Here is a 17,840-nt window from a genome sequence, read left to right as displayed (position 1 = left end):
AGGTTATATCTATTTTCAGGAAACATATACTTCCAGAAAGTATAAAGCCATAAATATATATGATGTATGACTCCTACTCTCAAATGGAAAAATAAAAGTGTGTTTGTGTGTGCATGTTGTATGTGTGTGTGTATAAGACAGTGATAAAATAAACATAGGAAAATATTGAAAATGATGAACTGGGTAAGGAGTATATGGGAATCCTATACTGTTCCCACAAGTTTTCTGTAAGTTTGAAGCTTTTGAAATCAGGTGTCACCTCCCCTCTACCTTGTTAACCCTCCCATCTGCAGGACCAGAATCCTCCACCTCCAGTCTTGGCATTCAGCTACTCTCTCACTTTAGTGAGTATGCAGATCCAATGAGAGCTTAGCACCTCTAGGCACTCATGTATCTGAACTGAAGTTTTAAAACAACATTAACACATGGAACAAAAATCCGTCCAGTTTTGATCACATAATACTGTATATAAGTTACTTCCAAGGCATGAGGAAATAAGGACTATGGATATCACATTTGAATATTATTTTTTCAATCTTTCTGCTTCAGAAGGGCAGAAAGAGGGAAGCGACTGAGACATCTTCTCAAATGACCTGGCATATCATTGAATTCCAGAGGCTTGCATTTTCAGGGGTATTGTTATCCAAGAGTGACCTATTTAGTGACACAGAAACTAAATATGCATTAGTGATATACTTCCTTCATGTAGCAACAAAGAGGACAACTGAGCCTCTCTATATCTTGTCATTGAACTTGACTGAGGTTGTGACATTTAGTAATGGACTTAGAGCATCTTCACAATGTCCTAATACAAATAAGCTATTTGTACACACACACACACGAGTACTGCTTCTGTCAACAGAAGAGAAGGGTCCATCATTTATTCACTCTGTGACCCTGGACAAGTACATGAGTGCCTGAATCCCAGTTTCCTCATAGCACTCACTTTGTAGATTGTTAGAAGGATTGAGTGAGATAATGCAGGTAAAGCACTTAACCCAATGCAAGGCATGTAATGAATAATAAATGTTACTGCAATAGTAACAGTGATAATGATAGAAATACGTGAGGATGAACATGATGGTGACTACAATCTCTTGAAATTGGCAACAGCTGTAGAAGGATTCTTTAGTCTCTTGCCAGGACATGCAACAAAAGCATGTGTAAATAATGGCATACAGGATAGTCTGCAAATGAGGGACTGGCTACAGTTTACTGAGCCATAGAAGAGCTTCCTCTGGAGGAAAGCAATGAACCATGCAGTTAGCCCACTGCATTTTATGTCCCATTAGACATCTGCCACCCACCTCACACACACACAGGATACCCACAACCATCTCAGTGGGTCCCTGGGGGAACTATCTCTTTACCGTTGCATTTATTCTTCAAATAAAATAAACATGGCTCTCAGCTGGCTACCACTTTCCCAGATTGATTCCTCTGGCTTTCAGATGCCCTGCTGTACGGCAAAGCTTTCAACCAAACTAGAAAATTTCTACTTAAATTGGCAAAATATGCACTATTTGATTCAAAATGTACAGCTAAGACTGTGGTGGGAACAAAATAAACACAAAAACATACATACAGTCATTACTTTATGGTAAGGTGAAAAATTCCTCAATCATCTGATAAAGGGGAACCTCATGCACTAAATCCCTCACATGACAGCTCAGGCCCTCTCAGAAGACATTAAAGTAATCATCACAGCCACCTAGTGACCCAGCACACCCAGAACTGTGACAAGAGGCTGGTTATAGGAGATCATATTTACATTAATTGTTAAATGCACAGGATCCCAAAGTTCAGCACTAGTCTCTATGACAGAGTATCTTCTTACTTATTTTGGTCTTGATTCTAAGTTTATCAGAAATAAATAAAAAGTTAAAAAACAGAAGATCCAAATGAGAGTATTATATGTATGGATGCTTGATAATAAAGCCATTCAAAACGTCTGGGATGCATAGAGCTACAAAGAACCTCAAAGATCATCACAGCCACCTGCCCGATAGCTTGACCAACTCTTCTACGTCTCCAATGTCCCTCCAAATTGTCTTTCAGTCCACACTTCTCCATGTTCTGGCTGTCCCCTAAAGCAGTGACTACTTTCTCTTTCATATATTCATATATCAGAAGGCAATTATGGGATCTGTTTACTCATCTTTCCCAGACTGTTCCTGGCCATTTCTCAGATGCCCTCGCTGCACTAAGTGAGTGCAACAGAGGGGAACTTTTGACTCTAAGAACCATTAAGCTGCACCCACAAGATGGAAAATGAAAAGCACACAACTAACTCTTGACGATCACTGCCTTTCCCACTGCTACAGACTCCCATGTTCTACTTTTATTGAATTAGGATGAAGAGACCACAATACACAGCATGTTTAGATAGCAGAAGCGGATGCTGAAGGATAATTACACTCTTGTGCACCTGAGATTTACTTAATCTCTTCCATTTTGAGCAGTTTCTCAGCATTAGGAAGGAAGATTTTGAGGAAAGTAGTTATGAATGCCATGGGTACCACCTCTCCAAAGGCTGTGTGGCACCGGAGAAAGTCACTCTGTAATAAGACAAATGTGAACTTAAACCCTGCCTCCCTCTATGGCTTAGTGGCCATTTACATTGTGGATACAGGTTTCCACACCTGTGTGTGTGTGTGTGTGTGTGTGTGTGTGTGTGTGTGTGTGAATGATGCTTGCATCTCAGGAGTGCTTTAAGAAAGCAAGGAGAAAACATATTATCGACACAGTTGGGCTCGTTTTTTCCTTCTTTTTTTTCCTTCTTTTTAATGGAAACTATATTTTGTGTAAATTATCTTTAAAATATTAAGTGCCTAAAATATCTGGGATGATGTGATTTTTCTGTAATCTGCTTCCTTTCAGTTTCAAACTTTATAGAATACTCATGGTTTTAAAATATTCTGAACCCAAATACCATCCAAATTGATTTTGATACATTAGGTAATTGTACTAAATGGTCTTACTTATTTATTGATAATGTACATGAGCTTAATTGCTCAGCACACTTATACTAAATTATAATTTATGAAAAATATATGATGTGGCTTTTCCTTAGGTCAATACGTCTTTTAGTTTTTAATCTATGAAAGTGGTATCACTGTGACATAATTGGCTTTTGATTCAAAGCTTCTGTAAGCTCAAAACAGTTTAGAAAATGACCACTCAACATTAAAACTCAAGAAAAAGACTGCAGGAACAAAATAAGTTAATATGTAATTTAATTTTATTCTACTTTTAGCTTTTATATTTGTAAATAATGATTTCCTCCACCTATTTATAAAGTATTCCTAAAACTTCATTTGCTTCCCTCCCAAGGCAGGATGTGAATATCCACGTCATTTGGTGATACTCATCCCTTCCATCCCTGATGCTCCTGCCATCCTACTGCTTGCTTTCCCACCCTAAATCTGCTCACCACCATGGGTCATTTCTATTTCTGCTGCTAACAGGAAATGTTCTCATAAAACCTTCTTGTAACAATAAGACACAGTACAAATTTTCTCTGTTCAGTGTAAAACAATCATAGAAGATAAGGATAGAATTTGAGAACCAAAGGAGTCAGGACAGCTACTGTAGGACATTTGACAGAGGAGGCAACTGACAGCTAGAGGGTTGGCCAGAGAAGTCAAGGCCCCAGCTAGTCAGTAACAGAGGGGTTAGCTCCAAAAGAGGCTTATTATTTACAATATTTCCTGAAGAATATTTTTAGGGACTTTAGTCCCAGGATGTTACTAGCTGGTGGGGTTTGGGGGTCAGTGGGGAGCTTCTCAAATAACACTAAAAACTCACTCACGTACAGCTAATAGGTTTGTCTGCTGCAGAACTTCTCAGAGACTTTACCGTCTGCAGTACTTTGTATAAATCCAAAGGGAACCAATAGTCAGCAGTGTTTTCCAAATATTTTAAATCATGAAATTCTTATTTTGATTTTCAAGTAGTTTATGGATAAAATGTTCTAATATACATTTTGGGAAATTTAAAGGCTAATATATAAAATAAAAAATATTACTTCGAGGATTAACATATTTTGTTCTGTTTGCTTATATGGGTATCAACACATGCACAAAGCCAGAAACATGAACCACAAGAATCGGTTCAATGTATGCCATAAAAATCAAGTTTATAGTCTATCATATAGAACAAGGACTTTTTAAAACTAGGATAGGTTATGTTGGTTGCTCACCACTTGATCTGAAAAATGAAGACAATTCAGACGCATTTAATAAGTTTAAGGTCCATCAATGGAGTTCTTGCCTTTAGTTCAGCTGCTTCAAAATTATAGTCAACAGCATAGTGATACAGTCAAAACAGTACCACAGGCACTGCCAGAAACAAAACCAGGCTTACACGGGAAGAAAGGTCAAAATGCTTTGTGTTCCAAATGTGGCAGTGTGAAAGCACACAAGGTCACAGGACTTGGGGCAAACCTGAAAGCTGTCATTATTCCGCCGGGCCTCTAAAATAGCATCTGTGTAAGACAGAAACCTTGAAGGGGTGATAGGGAGCTCTTTTAGACTCTGCAAGAGTATTTACAACTATTAGAAGCACAACACAGCTCCTCAGGCTCCCTGTGGAAGCCACTGTCCGTAAGCCCAGGGGGCTCAGGCTGCTCTTGAATAAATAAGCACACTTGGACACTTGGCTTCACACAGATATGTGGCATGGCTGCAGCCAGCTGATTTCATAAAGCCCCAAAGGCAGAAGAGCTGGCTGGGAGCCCATTATAGACCTTCATTGAGTTACAGACCTCCGCAGGAGGACTGGATCGATAGGTCCACTCAACAGGACAGCAACTGCCCCACCGAGTAAGCAGCTTTTGCAATATGGGTGAAGGCAGTGCTTCTCCCTTTGGCAGGGAGAAACTGTCTTCTCATAGAAAAACAAAACAAAACAAAACAGTGCATATTATTAAAAAGTAATGGAGTTTTATAGGAATTGCTTTCCCTAATACGTAAAATGCTCTAATTATAACCGATTCTTTGAATACTAAAGAATACTCGAAGGGGTATTTCAAGAGCTTTCAAGGGGTGAGCCAGGTAGTGTCTCACATTAAATACAAGATTACACTACTGAACTGCAAAACACTGAGAAATTCTAATGGTGACTAAAATAAAAAGTCAGAAGGAGAAATCTGTAAAAAGCATAAAATAGCTTCCTTATAACCAATCTCATAACTAACATGTTTTAGATTTATGTGGTAAGGGCAGAGAAACCTGAAGAAATCAACAATATGAAGGAAGGAAAATATGGCATGGAGAGAAGAAGGCAGTAGTGGAAATGTCTTCTTTCCTCCCTCCTCAAACACTACCTTTCCACGTAAAGCCTTTTAATCTATTTCCTCTTTAAGAAAAATAATATATAAAAATTTTTAAAAAGATAAGTCAAGATAGTAAGTACTTACAACTCTAGCCTCTATCACTAAAATACTGGTGTACATTTTTCTAGACTTTTTAGTGTGCCCATTTATACCAGAAATATATTTATTTTTCCCAAAAATGGGATTATACTTATATTGCTTTGTAACCTTATATTCTATTCAATGTGATGTTTTCTATATCTATAAATAAGAATCCTGGCCACCTCATCTGTAAGGGCAGTTTAATACCAGGGAAGGAATGTGGACCCTAGAGTTGAGCAGGTCAGTATTCAAGTCTCAGGCCAGCTCCTTTGGAACCATATGACCCTCAAGAAGTCCTCCAGCTTCTCTAAACCTCACTTTCTCACATATGAAACAGATTACAGTATTACCTGAGCTTCATGAGTTTCTGCTATAATTAAATGAAACAAAGCATATAAGGTACTTAACAATACCTGATGTGATGGCTTTTGTTCAATACAAGGTAGCTATTATTATTATTATTATGCTGAGTATTCTATGATATGATTATATTGCATTTTAAAAGACTCCAATCTCCTTTTCTTGGACATTTAGGTTATTTCTAATTTTTATTTTGGAATTGTTATAGACTCACAGGAAGTTGCAAAAACAGTGCAGAAGCTAGGAGTGGTAATACATGCCTATAATCCTTACACTCAGGAGGACTGCAAGTTGGAGCCCAGACTTTCAAATTGGCCTGGACTACATAACAAGACCCTGTCTTGGGGCCAAGGATTTAGCTCCCCAGTGCCGCTGCCTGCCTCGTAAGCGCAAGGTCCTGAGTCTGATCCCTGGTATCAAAAAACAAACAAACAAACAAACAAACAAAAAATAAGACCCTGTCTCAAAATAAAAACAACAATAAAACCAAAACACAAAACCAAAATTAAAAAGTCTCACATACCTATGCCTTTGCCCAGTTTCTCCACATGGTAAAACTTACACAAGCAGTATAGAATATAAAAACCAGGACACAGATTTCAGCAGTCTTACACACGCTCATTTGTGTATATGTGTGTATAAGGATAACGGTACAATCTTCTCACATGTGCAGATTCTTGTGACCAGCACCACAATCAGGATACAGAACTTTCCATCACCACCAAAATCTCTTTATAATCACATCCACATTCCTCCCCTTCCTCCTTCCTTGTCCAACCTCTGGTAATCACCAAATTCTCCCTCTCTCTATCTTTCCAGAGTGCTTGATAAGTGGAAATGCATACTGTGAAATATTAGAGGTTGGCTATTTTCACTCAGCATAGTGCCCTTGAGACCCATCCACATTGTTGCATATACCAATAGTTTGTTGCATTTTATTGCTGAGTAGTAGTACGGATGGATCATAGTTTAATCATTCATCTGTAGAAGGACACTGAATTGTTTCTAATCTTCAGCTAATACAAATAAACTGGCTCTAAACATTTGTGAATAGGTTTTTGCATGGATTTTTACTTCTCTGAGATAAATTCTCAGGAATGTGAGTGCTGGGCTCTATGGTAAGTACATATTTAGTTTTATATAATACTGCCAAACCATATTCCAAAATGCTACACCATTTTACACGGCCAGCAATATATAAGAGATCCGGTTTCTGTGTATCCTCACCAGCATTTGGTACTTCTTCTTTTTTCAGTTTTAATTGTTCAGATAGGTATATGGTGATAGATTTGTATTTCCAAAACAGCTAATGATGTTGAATACCTATGTCTAATTTTTGATATGATGAACAATGCACATATTTGTTTGGATAAGTTTTAAGTTAATTTCTACAAATAGATTCTTCAAAGTAGAAATGCTGGCTAGGCAGATTAAAAAATAGCTGGACTATAATTTCATATTGCCTTCCAGAAAAATACAAATTTATGATCCCATGAGTGTCAAATAAATTGCTCAGCTTTTAAAGTATAGTTATCACTCAGTATTACTTCCTTTCATATAATTTATAGAATCTATAGATTATTTACAATAACTAGTAAAATGTAAATATTGTGTAAATAGTTGCTATACTGTATTGTCTAAAAAGTAATAACAAGAAAAAAGTATGTTTAGTACAGATGTAGTTTAAAAAAAAATTGTTAATCTGCAATTGGTTGGATCTGTGAGTTCTGCCATCTGTATACCAAACACTCTCATTATCTCTCCACATGTTAAGAAGAAACTTCTCGTATATCTCCACTACCTGGGAAATAAAAATTAGTGGCCGGGGATGCCATGCCTGCCTCACAAGCGCAAGGTCCTGAGTTCGAGCCCCGATACCACCAAAAAGGGAAAAAAAAAAGTTTGCCCAAATCCTTAATGGAACAGAAAATGAACCAACTAAGCTAACTTCTCCAAGGACACCCCAATTTTAGGCATGCATTGCATATTTTATCAAACATCAGGAAGAAGAAAGAAAATTCATTTACCTTTATGTGCAATATGACACAGGTCTTCTTGCATTTTAGAAAATTCTGATGAGGTTTCAGAGCCATCAGAATAATTTTTCTCTTCTCCAAAATCTAGTGTTGACAAATTAGGATTGGAGGAATGTAGTCTTACAGGGCCAGAGAAAGGTTTAGGGACCTAAAGTGACACCAAAAGAAGAGATTTCTATTCAGATATAAACTGTTCAGAATATTTACTTGATTGTAAGATTGGAACTTGCTAAGGGAAGAACATTTTAAAAGTCTTCCTACTGAATGATAGGAGAAAAACATATAAAAACTTAGGAAAATACTTTCCATAGAAACTTGCTTCTTATGAAATAAAACTTGGTGAGAAATCATATATTCTTTTGGAAATGATATAAGTATTAAAGCTATAGTTGAAAATGACAGCTAAAACTGCCAGGCTTTCTCCTTTACACTCATCCTTCCTCCTGGCAATCACCACCCAGTAAGTAACTGGGTTGTTAGCAGTGAATAGGTTTGAAAATGCTTTTATTTGCACCTGGGGCTTCTACAAAGCTAGCTAACTACTCATGTTTCTACATGGAACATTCTCTACTTTAAAAGTAGTGGAGTTCAGCAGGCAGCGAACTGTTGCTCTGGTGTGAGAAACTGAAAGTGTAAATAAGGACTGAATGTATAATAGGTAATGTGAAACAGGAAGAGAAGGGGCAAAGGGGAAGGAAGTGGGAGGGCTGGGGAAAGGATAGAAGGGAATGGGATTAATATGAGAAAATGGAAAAATAGGAACAAAAGCTTTGTAAATAGGGAGGACTGGAGGGGTTGAAGGGAGGGCAGGGGAAGGGGGAAAAATAAGAACCAAGAGAGACTATGTAAAGGTGCAAATTTCCAATGATGAATGTTATTATATTGTATACCTAAAATGTACCAATGATTAGAATGAATAATCGATAATGCAAAATAGGAAGAAAAGGTCCAAAGGGGTAGGGGTAGTGGGAGGGGCAGGGGAAAGGAAAGAAGGGAAAGGAAAAATGATGAGAAATGGAAAAAATGGAAATAAAGTCTTTGTAAATAGGGAAGGGTGGAGGGCGTGAAGGGAGGGCTAGGAATGGGGAAAAATTAAGAACCAAGATGCATTATGTAAAGGTACAATTCCCAATGAGAAATGTAATTGTGTTGTATACCTACAATGTACCAATGAAAGAATTTAATAAAGAAAAAAGAAAAAAGTAGTGGAGTTCAGCCCATAAAGTGCTTTGAACCTAAGAGTATACAAGAGTATATCGCTGATTTTCAAAAGCTTGGGATTAATTTTGATCATAACAATGTTGCAACTTAATATGCAACAGTCATGCTGCAAATCTTGGCCTGCAGCTTCACTGTGCTTTGGGAAGGAGAGCTTCTACACGACACAGTGAGCCTGTAGTGGGGTAATGGGAGTTTGGAGGAAAATGGCAAGAGAGTCCGCATGATGTCTTGTGCCCAGAGACTTGGGCCTGTGGGCTCAGAGGGATGATAAATCCACTGAGCATCAGCAGGACAGGGGGATCAGAACACTGGGTCTTTGCAGCCACAAACAAGGAACACACCCAAGCAGCAAAGAGGGCAGGCAGGCTAAACATTAAAGAAGGGGAAGTGGAAAGCCCTAGAAATGGTGGTAATTCCTCTAACTCTGTAACATTTTTTTTTCAGAAAACATTCTTTCTCTTGTCCAAAGTCCGTTACAACCTTATATTCATACCCAGAAGATCTAAGTGACTGAATTCCTCCCCTTGCACAAAGAGCAACTCTAGAATATGCACTTGTCCATTCTATTTGAGTCAAAGTAGCCCCAAAATGTGACATGCAGAGCAGTGCCAAGGAGGAAAGCAGTCTGTTACGGGTGGAAGCATTGGTTACCTGCAGTGTTCCTTTAGTATCTTTCCCAATAGCTCTGGACCGCCACCTCCTGTGCAATCTTTTTTCCTTTTTGGGACTTTCAAAAGCTCCACCCTTTGTTTCAAAACAGGAAAGAGAGCACAGACAATAAGGTCCACCAAACCACAGGGATAAACGCATAGCAAAGTGACAACTTCCATCCCCTTGAGTTTGGCTGAAGCAACTGGCCAGACAACATCCCACTGTTAGTCAAAGGCTGGGAGGAGAAAGGAAAGTAGAAGCCAGAAGGTGAACTCCAAAAGGTGAGGCGAACCTGTATGGCATTGATTGCTGGCGCTGAGTATGTTCGATGCAGGACGTCCATGCTTTGCAGGAGCTGACTCATCTCCACCAGATAGGCATGGCACTGTGTCAGGTCTATGAGAGAAAGAGGAGAGGGATCACAATTCTCCATAGCAAGAGGGATCACTGTGCTGGCACCAGACTTTTCTTACTTTTCTACATTTGACTTTCCATCTGGATAGGCAGAAAATTTTGCTTTGTTTTAGAAGAATGCCTATAGACTGTAAGGGTTAAAGGAATGGATCTGGATAATTAGGTTGACTCAGTTTGAATCCACTCAATGAATTCTTGGGTAAATGACATAACTTCTCTATGCCTCAGTTTCCTCATCTGGAAGATGGGGACAACTACATAGCTAGCTCACTGAGAGTTATGAGAATTAAATGAGTTGACAGGTGAAGAGCACTTAGAAAAGTGTCTTAGAAAAGTTCTGTTGTAAGAACTCAATAAATCAGCCATTATCATCATCATTATCAACAGCAGCAGCAGCACTGTTATTCCTATCCAGTAACAACAGGCTGCTCCCTGCCACTTGGAAGGACCCAATTCACATCAAAAGAATGAAAATGAAATAAAAGTTGTACCAGTCTCTAAAAATAACTGATCATGGACCTACATTAGGACCGTGATGAGCCTCTGCAGATGGACCTGAGATGACTGAAGAATAATCTTATAGTCCTAGTCACTAAACAAAAGATAGCCCACAATTTGTGGTTCACTAGATGGTGACAGATGCTCCTGAGGAATCAAGGCCCAAAGGTCTTAGACGATGGCTTCAAACATTCATATCACCAGAATCACCAGGAGTATTTAGGTCACAGATCCTCAGGTTCCAACCCCAGTGTTGGATTCAGCACATCAGGGAGGGGCCTGAGAATATGCATTTCTAGTAAGTCCCTAGGCAGGACTGATCTTGCTGGTCCATATACAGTACTTCAGGGGCCACTTGGCCAAGATGTCAATCAATGAAGCTCATGAATATATTTCCTGGAAGGGTAAAGCCTACATAGTCCTAGTGGACAGTATGTGCATACAACAAGATGAAGAGCAATTCTCAAGATTACCACCTTGCATTGTTCCCTAATAGTAGTTCTCAAACAAACATGGCTATATTTTTAAATCAGCTGGAGAGATGTTTAAAAACTATACATGCCCACACTCCATCCAAGATGCTCTTAATCCACTGATGAGCTTTCTTTTTGTTCCCTCGATGAGTTTTAGCTAATTAAGGTGTGAACATTGAGCTTCATTATGCCTGGAGTGCTCAATCCTGGCTCCTTAGCAAAAATCACCTGGGGAACTATGGACCATCAGTGCTGCCAGGACCCCACCTCAGACCAATTTAAAGAGAATGTCTGGGAAAGAGGCCTTGGCATGGGTATTCCTGTAGTTTAAAGGTTCTTTGGTGATCTGAATGTGCAGCCAGAGCAGAGAACACATACATAGTGGGGCTCTCCATTTGGTCATCCACTCACCTCTAGAACAGTCTCAATCCAGGATGTGCATCAGAATCATTTTTGGTACTTAAAGAAAAACAGGGCTGTGCAGTTCCCATCCCTGGAGACTGATTTATGGGCCTGGGTGGAAATCAGGTACTTAAGGACTACAAAAGGAAGCCTGTCTTCAGACACAGCCAGGCAAAGACATAAAACTCCACAATCAAAGTGTCTTCTGTTGATAACAAATGTGACCTTAATTAGCAAAGTATGGGAAGGAATGTAGAGAGAAGAGAAGGACACAAATTCAGGTAAGGGACAGATGCAAAACTAGTTCATTTCAGAGCCATGTCAGAATGGAGCAGAGGTTTCAAGTCACTCTACCTTTTGAACATTTTTCCATGTCCTCCGAAGACTGTAGCCATAATGGAACTCTCGCCTCACCACCACAAGAAAATGATAAATTGCTTCCAGTTTGAAATGAGTTCTGCTTTGATATACTGCTACGCTGTTCCACAGAGGATGAGACCGTATTATAAATGAAAACAGACACCAGCAAGGACAATTTGGGGTAAAGGATAACAGGGCAGGTTAGTTGATAATGGATGCCTTCTGCCTGTAATGGGAAGAAGCTTCTAGCAAAGCACCCACAGGGACACCCTGACACCTCTAGCTGTCACCCCAGCTTGACCATACCATAATATGAGACCTCAGATGACAGCTCTTATTTCTTTTTCTGTCAAATGATGTTATATTTAAACATCTGGAAGAATTCTGCAATCTCGTGGGGCATACACATACCTACTACATTTTACAGCCAGGTAAATCAAACTGGTCAAGAGAGAGCTAGAGCATTCAGAGATACTCAGTTGTTCTTTACATGCTCTTCTTCATTCTCTGTCCCATTGTTAACAGATGCTTATCTGGTCCTGGTTCTGACTCAGTAGGCAAGACAAATTAAACATCAGCCCAATTTCCCAGCTCCTCCCCACACACCTTTCCTCAGATTCAGCTCTCAAGGTGGGCCTCCCCTTTCAGAAAGGTACCCCTCTTCTTTCAGGTTAATTACTAGTAAATGCTCATTACCTTCCTCCCGGAAATGGAGTCAAATGCCCCCGGTGCAGCATCTGTGATGGTAGACCCTGGATAAAAGTGATTCACTTCTCGTGGAAACATGGCGATTTCATTCTGACGAAACATTCTGTGGTGCCGGAGTTTGGCTACCCACTCATCAAAAACTTCTTCTGACTTCACCTAGTATGTGTCAAATTGAAAGAAGAAAATAAAAGAGTCACTTGCTGAAAGGAACAATTATTCATCAAGTTGAGGTTCCTGAATGCTTCTTAGTTAGCGCATGCAGAAATGTAGAAAGTCTCTATTGACTTACTTTGCTTTTATGTGCTCTACAGGAACAAGTTTGCAGAGAAAATATGGAGTAAAAATGATCTTCATGAAGTGTGAATTTAGGTTTTCTTTAAGAGTATCCAATTGTTTTGTTACTCTTAAGAAAGGAAAATACTATCAGTTATATATAAACAATAAAAGATGAAATTTACATTAATCTGTCTCACGATGTATTTTCCAATTCTCCAGTCCTAGATTCTGCTAGCTCTACTGAATATGTCAGCACCATTTTCCTCTCTCTCAACTCTTTTATTTTATTTTATTTTATTTTATTTTTGGTACTGGAGATCGAACTCGGGACCTTGCGCTCGCAAGGCAGGCCCCAGAACCACTGAGCTAAATCCCCGGCCCTCTCAACTCTTTTATAATTCAGACTTTTCAGATCAATCTTCTCTAGACTGGAATGAATTAGTAAACTTTCCTTAAAATATTTAACCTTATTCATCTACTCTGTCAAAGGATACATTATTGAGAAATGTATGTTAATGAATATGAGGGTTATTTAAAAGAACATTTTTCCCAGTCATTAACAGAAAAATCTGATAAAGCATTATAAAGTTCCATCATCATTACTATACAAACATTTACCTATTTTCACCATGAGTAACTATCAATTTATAATTTCCATGAAGAATGTTTGTAACTAGTAAAGTTTTATTAGAAAATGCTCATAAAAATATGAAAAAGATACAACAAGCACCTATATACCCCTGATATTCCTTAGAAGTGTATTTCTGTATGTATCAGAGCATATTAACATTTTTAAAATGATAGATACCTACCTATCAGGATACAGACACTCATGAAGCTGCTATTTAAAATAATCCAAAAGGAGGCCTAGTAGGTTAACTTCCCACATGGGAACTCAGACCAAGCCCACGAAGATCTTCACTAATACTACAGCTGAGAATGAGGATGTGTGAATAAACATCATAATGACTGATCATTGAGAAACTGAGGCTGGCTTTTCTGTTGATTCAGACAAGAGCCAACCAGACAGGAGACTCCTCCAGGTGCTATGTGTCATTTATAGGAAGAGGAAAAGCAAACAGACACACATATCTTTTATTCCCCCATATTATGATGTTCCTGAAATGTGTTTTATTTCCCAGTTGGGGAATTTTATGAGAGTTTCGTGTCATCTTTGCACTGATCTACACTCAGGGACCCTTAAAAGTCAGTACCCAAAACACTCGTCTTGACTGATCTTACTGGTTAAACAAGGTAGAAAAAGAAAAGCACTTTGTTAAACAACTGACCAAGGTTCTGTTTCAGCCCCCCGGCCATTCTAGGACTAGGACTTTGGATGGACAGACACCCTCTTTGGTGCCCAGACTCCTCATCTATAAAAACAAGCGAATGGGCCTACCTGGAGGGCCTGACTCTGAGGCTACTGACTAGAACCCTCAGATAACATTTACCGACACTACAGTCACAGCTGGTGTTCATAAGAATCACCAAGAAACTAAACAGAACTTAAAGTGAATCAGAGAAATAATGAACTCTGTTTATCACATCTTCGTATTCAACGTATCCTCAGACATTCTAAATTGCTAAAAATTAGGAATCAATGATCATTTTTATTCCATTAACTAGAATAATGGATAAACAAGAACCTATTTCCTGACCATGTCAGAACTCAAAAAGAAGAATCACGGAAAATACATAGAAAAATAACCTATACCTGCCTCACAAGCGCAACGTCCCAAGTTCGATCCCCAGTACCAAAACAAAACCAAAAAAACACCCTAAACTATTGTAGAAGAGACTGGCCATCAAAAATGGCTGGAGGGTAGGGTTAGTATTCTTAATTTTTTTTAAGATGATAGGTTTTACTCTTCTTTACATCATAGTAGTCATTTGCAACCAGGGGGATTTTATCCCAATGGGTGACTTGAGAACGTCTGGAGAAACTTTTGGTTTTCATACCTAGAACAGGATGCTATTGGTACCCAGTGAGTAGAGGCCAGTGGTAATGTGTGACATCCTACCACCCAGGACAGCCCACAACAGAGAATTATCCAATTCACCCACAATGCCAAAGTTGAGACTCTGCTTTCCACAGTGCACTAACCTAGGTGTTGAAGATACACTAAGTCTGTATTTGAACATCTTGCCCAGTCAATCAACCAGATGTGTGTGTCAGGCCTGTGTTGATCGTCACCACACACATGCTGCAGAGACAAGCACAGGCTCTCTCATGCTTTCTTTGTCTAAACCATCAGCCCCTGTTTCCCAAATCCAAAGTAATTTTCCCAAGTAAGAAAAATGCTTTAGCATTTTCTCAATTAATTTCTAACATCAGGTGCCACCTAATAATCACAAGCATCAACTAAACTTATTGAGCTTATGTGATCCAGGCATTAGGACAAGAGTTTTATTTGCAGTTCTTACAAAATGAGCTCTATAATAGCTGTCATTCTTTTTTTTTTTTTAGGTGAAAAATCAGACTTTCAGCAATTAAATAATTGGCCAAAGTTCAAAAACTAGTTAGTAGCTGTGTCAAGATCTGAACCGCTTCTAAACCTCATACTTCATGATTCTGACTATCTCTACCACCCGTAGAAGACAGAGAAGAATAAGGTAAATAGCTCTGAGGTATACTATTTGCAGACTCATACTTTAGGGGGAAAATTCCTGATGCTTCACTATGAGAATTTTCATGAAATCCCTATAAAGTTAGCTGAAACTGTAAGATAGGAATCCACAAGCTAGGATATTACACTGTATTTCAAGGAACACATTTTAACCTTTGATAAATGGTTCTTTACTAAAGATGGCACTGCTTGGTATGGGGTGATTTCAAAATATGAAGATGTTTCTGTTACTATTGGCACAGTCATTAGGAAGGAGGGATGGTACTGGGGGCATAAGACAACAAGGATGCCAAACCTTCAAGCAGTGTGAGTGACAGCCCCGGACCATGAAGAACGGCCCCATCCCAATATCTAGTGTCCATTAGGAACACTTTGGTGACGAAGATCTTCTGCGTGCTAGCTGAGCATCCAGAAGGCATCACTAACAGCATAGTATCAACATAAAGGGGCTCTACAGAACTAAGTGCAGTGGTGCCTGTCTGTAGTTGCAGCTACTCAGTAGGCTGTGGCTGGAGGATCACTTGAGCCCAGTAGTTGAAGCCAGCCTGCATAACAAGTGAGACTGCATCTCATATAAAAAATAAAGAAAAAAAACAAAAAGAAAAGCCCACAGGGGCTATGAATGACAGGGAGCACACCCGGGAAGCACCCTCACCTTCAGATGGTAGATGTGCTCCTCGGTGTCAAGGTCGATGCACTTGCACGACTTCTTTACAGACATCACTGACAGCCCCACATCAATGCAGCCATGCAGCTTCTCTCTCTCTATCTGCAGAGTCATGAAGAAGGCCACTTGAGAACCACAGGTTTCGAGGTGGTAGGAACATCCTCCAACTCCCACCACCCTCACAGTAAATCCAAAGGCTATGACTGATGCAGCACTCCATGAGAACCAGTACTGCACGCTGCCTTCTGCCCTCTGAGAGGTACGAAGCATGCTCCCTCTTTCAAAGATGAGGTGCAGAGGAGTTAAGTAACAAGCAGTTTACATAGCCAGTATGTGAAGAAACAAGATAGCAAGGCCCATGGGCTGACTCCTGTGAATTAACCTGTTAACACCACTGCCTCCCACTGAATTAGTGTCTGGTGTCAACTCATTGAGAAGTGACTTAAAAGTAGGCGAAGGGAGGGTTGGAGAGGAGGAAAGGAGAGAAGACCTCTATAGCTCTAGACCTACCTACTCACAACCCTCACAGACCAACTGCCTGGTCCAAGAATAATTTCTCAGCCAACACCTTCTCCTTCAGGCCCCTCCATCACCAAAGTGTGGAAGGTCACAGCACTCTGCTTTGCTCCTGTTATTGGCTGCAAGGATGACTTCTCCCACTCAGGGAACCCCTCAACACAACCCTAAGACCAGAACAGACCCATGGATACCCAGTGAGGTGTTAGAGGAGCCCCTGCCCCTCCACCTGGTAGGTTAACTATGCCCATCTAAGATCCGAGCTGAGACAGCAGGGAGCAGGCACTTCTGTTCACCTGGAGAAACTCATACCATCAGAGCACTGTGACCCTCAAACTGTACATAATCTCTCCCCTGAGCTGACAGCAAGCACCCCTGCATAGTTCTGCAGTTGCATGCTGGGTCAACCAGAAGACTTACATCGGCTTGGCTCTTGGCATATTTCAAGATTCCTTTGTCCAGGTAGAAGAATCTCTATGGGGAAGACAGGATAATTGATTAAGACGATCCATTGAAGTATCCCTTCCCTGGTCTCAAATTTCAACTTCAAATCAAACGTAAGTGCACAGGTACTGGGCCCTAAGTGGCATAGTACGGGGGCACATCAGGGGAGGGCAAGGCCAGTGTCTTACCTTGTGCCAGCCTTTTAAGGGCCATTTCCGCTTTTTCAGCAAAAATCCTTTCTGAACAGGAGGCTCCTGGGTGTAAGTCATGTCCCCCCTCAGTCCTTCCACCACTTCCCAGCTGTCCTGTTCCAACAAGAGAGTCCATGCTAAATATTTATCTTAAATAATAATGTTAAGAAATACTTCATAGTATCAAAAAATCCATCCAAGATGTGAGCCTGGGTGAGAAGAGGTAGATCAAATTTAATTTCCATATAATTTCTGGACTTTGTAGATTATTCTGTAATTTAGTCACATCAAATTTGATTTTTTTAAGCTCTCTTTCTAAAAGAATATTTCTCTCTTTGAATGTTTGAACCTTGACAACCACAGCTACAAGGAAAGATTTTATTGTAAGTTCTATTTCTGTTCACTTTGACATCATCACATGGTGACTGTTCACTCACCAGACTTCAGTCTTAATGTCAACCCAAAGCTCCAGATGTCAGGATGGAAGCTGTAGTGGTGTGTCTGTGTGTGTGTGTGTGTGTGTGTGTGTGTGTTTGTGTGTGTGTGTTGGGGGCTGCTTTAAGAAATGGATGCAAAGTAG

The 17,840-nt window shown here is 39.8% G+C and overlaps 1 protein-coding gene across 8 annotated transcripts in view; it reads right to left on the bottom strand.

Annotated features, from left to right (window-relative positions):
• The window catches only part of Osbpl3 (oxysterol binding protein like 3), a 204,426-nt gene that overhangs the window by 55,791 nt on the left and 130,795 nt on the right, over positions 1–17,840 (bottom strand). For 4 of the 8 annotated variants that reach the window (XM_087206641.1, XM_004839539.3, XM_087206643.1 and 1 more), the window contains 8 exons: positions 17,258–17,374; positions 17,046–17,099; positions 16,098–16,211; positions 12,528–12,695; positions 11,826–11,949; positions 9,977–10,080; positions 9,685–9,777; positions 7,804–7,960 (listed from right to left, as the gene is read on the bottom strand). In XM_087206641.1, the coding sequence (XP_087062767.1) occupies positions 7,804–7,960; positions 9,685–9,777; positions 9,977–10,080; positions 11,826–11,949; positions 12,528–12,695; positions 16,098–16,211; positions 17,046–17,099; positions 17,258–17,374 (931 nt within the window). Of the gene's footprint in view, positions 1–7,803; positions 7,961–9,684; positions 9,778–9,976; positions 10,081–11,825; positions 11,950–12,527; positions 12,696–12,828; positions 12,984–16,097; positions 16,212–17,045; positions 17,100–17,257; positions 17,375–17,840 lie in introns of those variants that run through there. The other 4 variants (XM_087206642.1, XM_087206644.1, XM_087206646.1 and 1 more) reach the window with 3 other exon arrangements.

The sequence above is a fragment of the Heterocephalus glaber genome, unplaced genomic scaffold (assembly GCF_053883595.1).
Source record: "Heterocephalus glaber isolate CG9 unplaced genomic scaffold, H.glaber_assembly_v1.0 deba00000676, whole genome shotgun sequence".
Lineage (NCBI taxonomy): Eukaryota > Metazoa > Chordata > Mammalia > Rodentia > Bathyergidae > Heterocephalus > Heterocephalus glaber.
The sequence above is the reverse complement of the archived record's forward strand: the minus strand, read 5'-3'. Positions and strand labels throughout refer to the sequence as shown.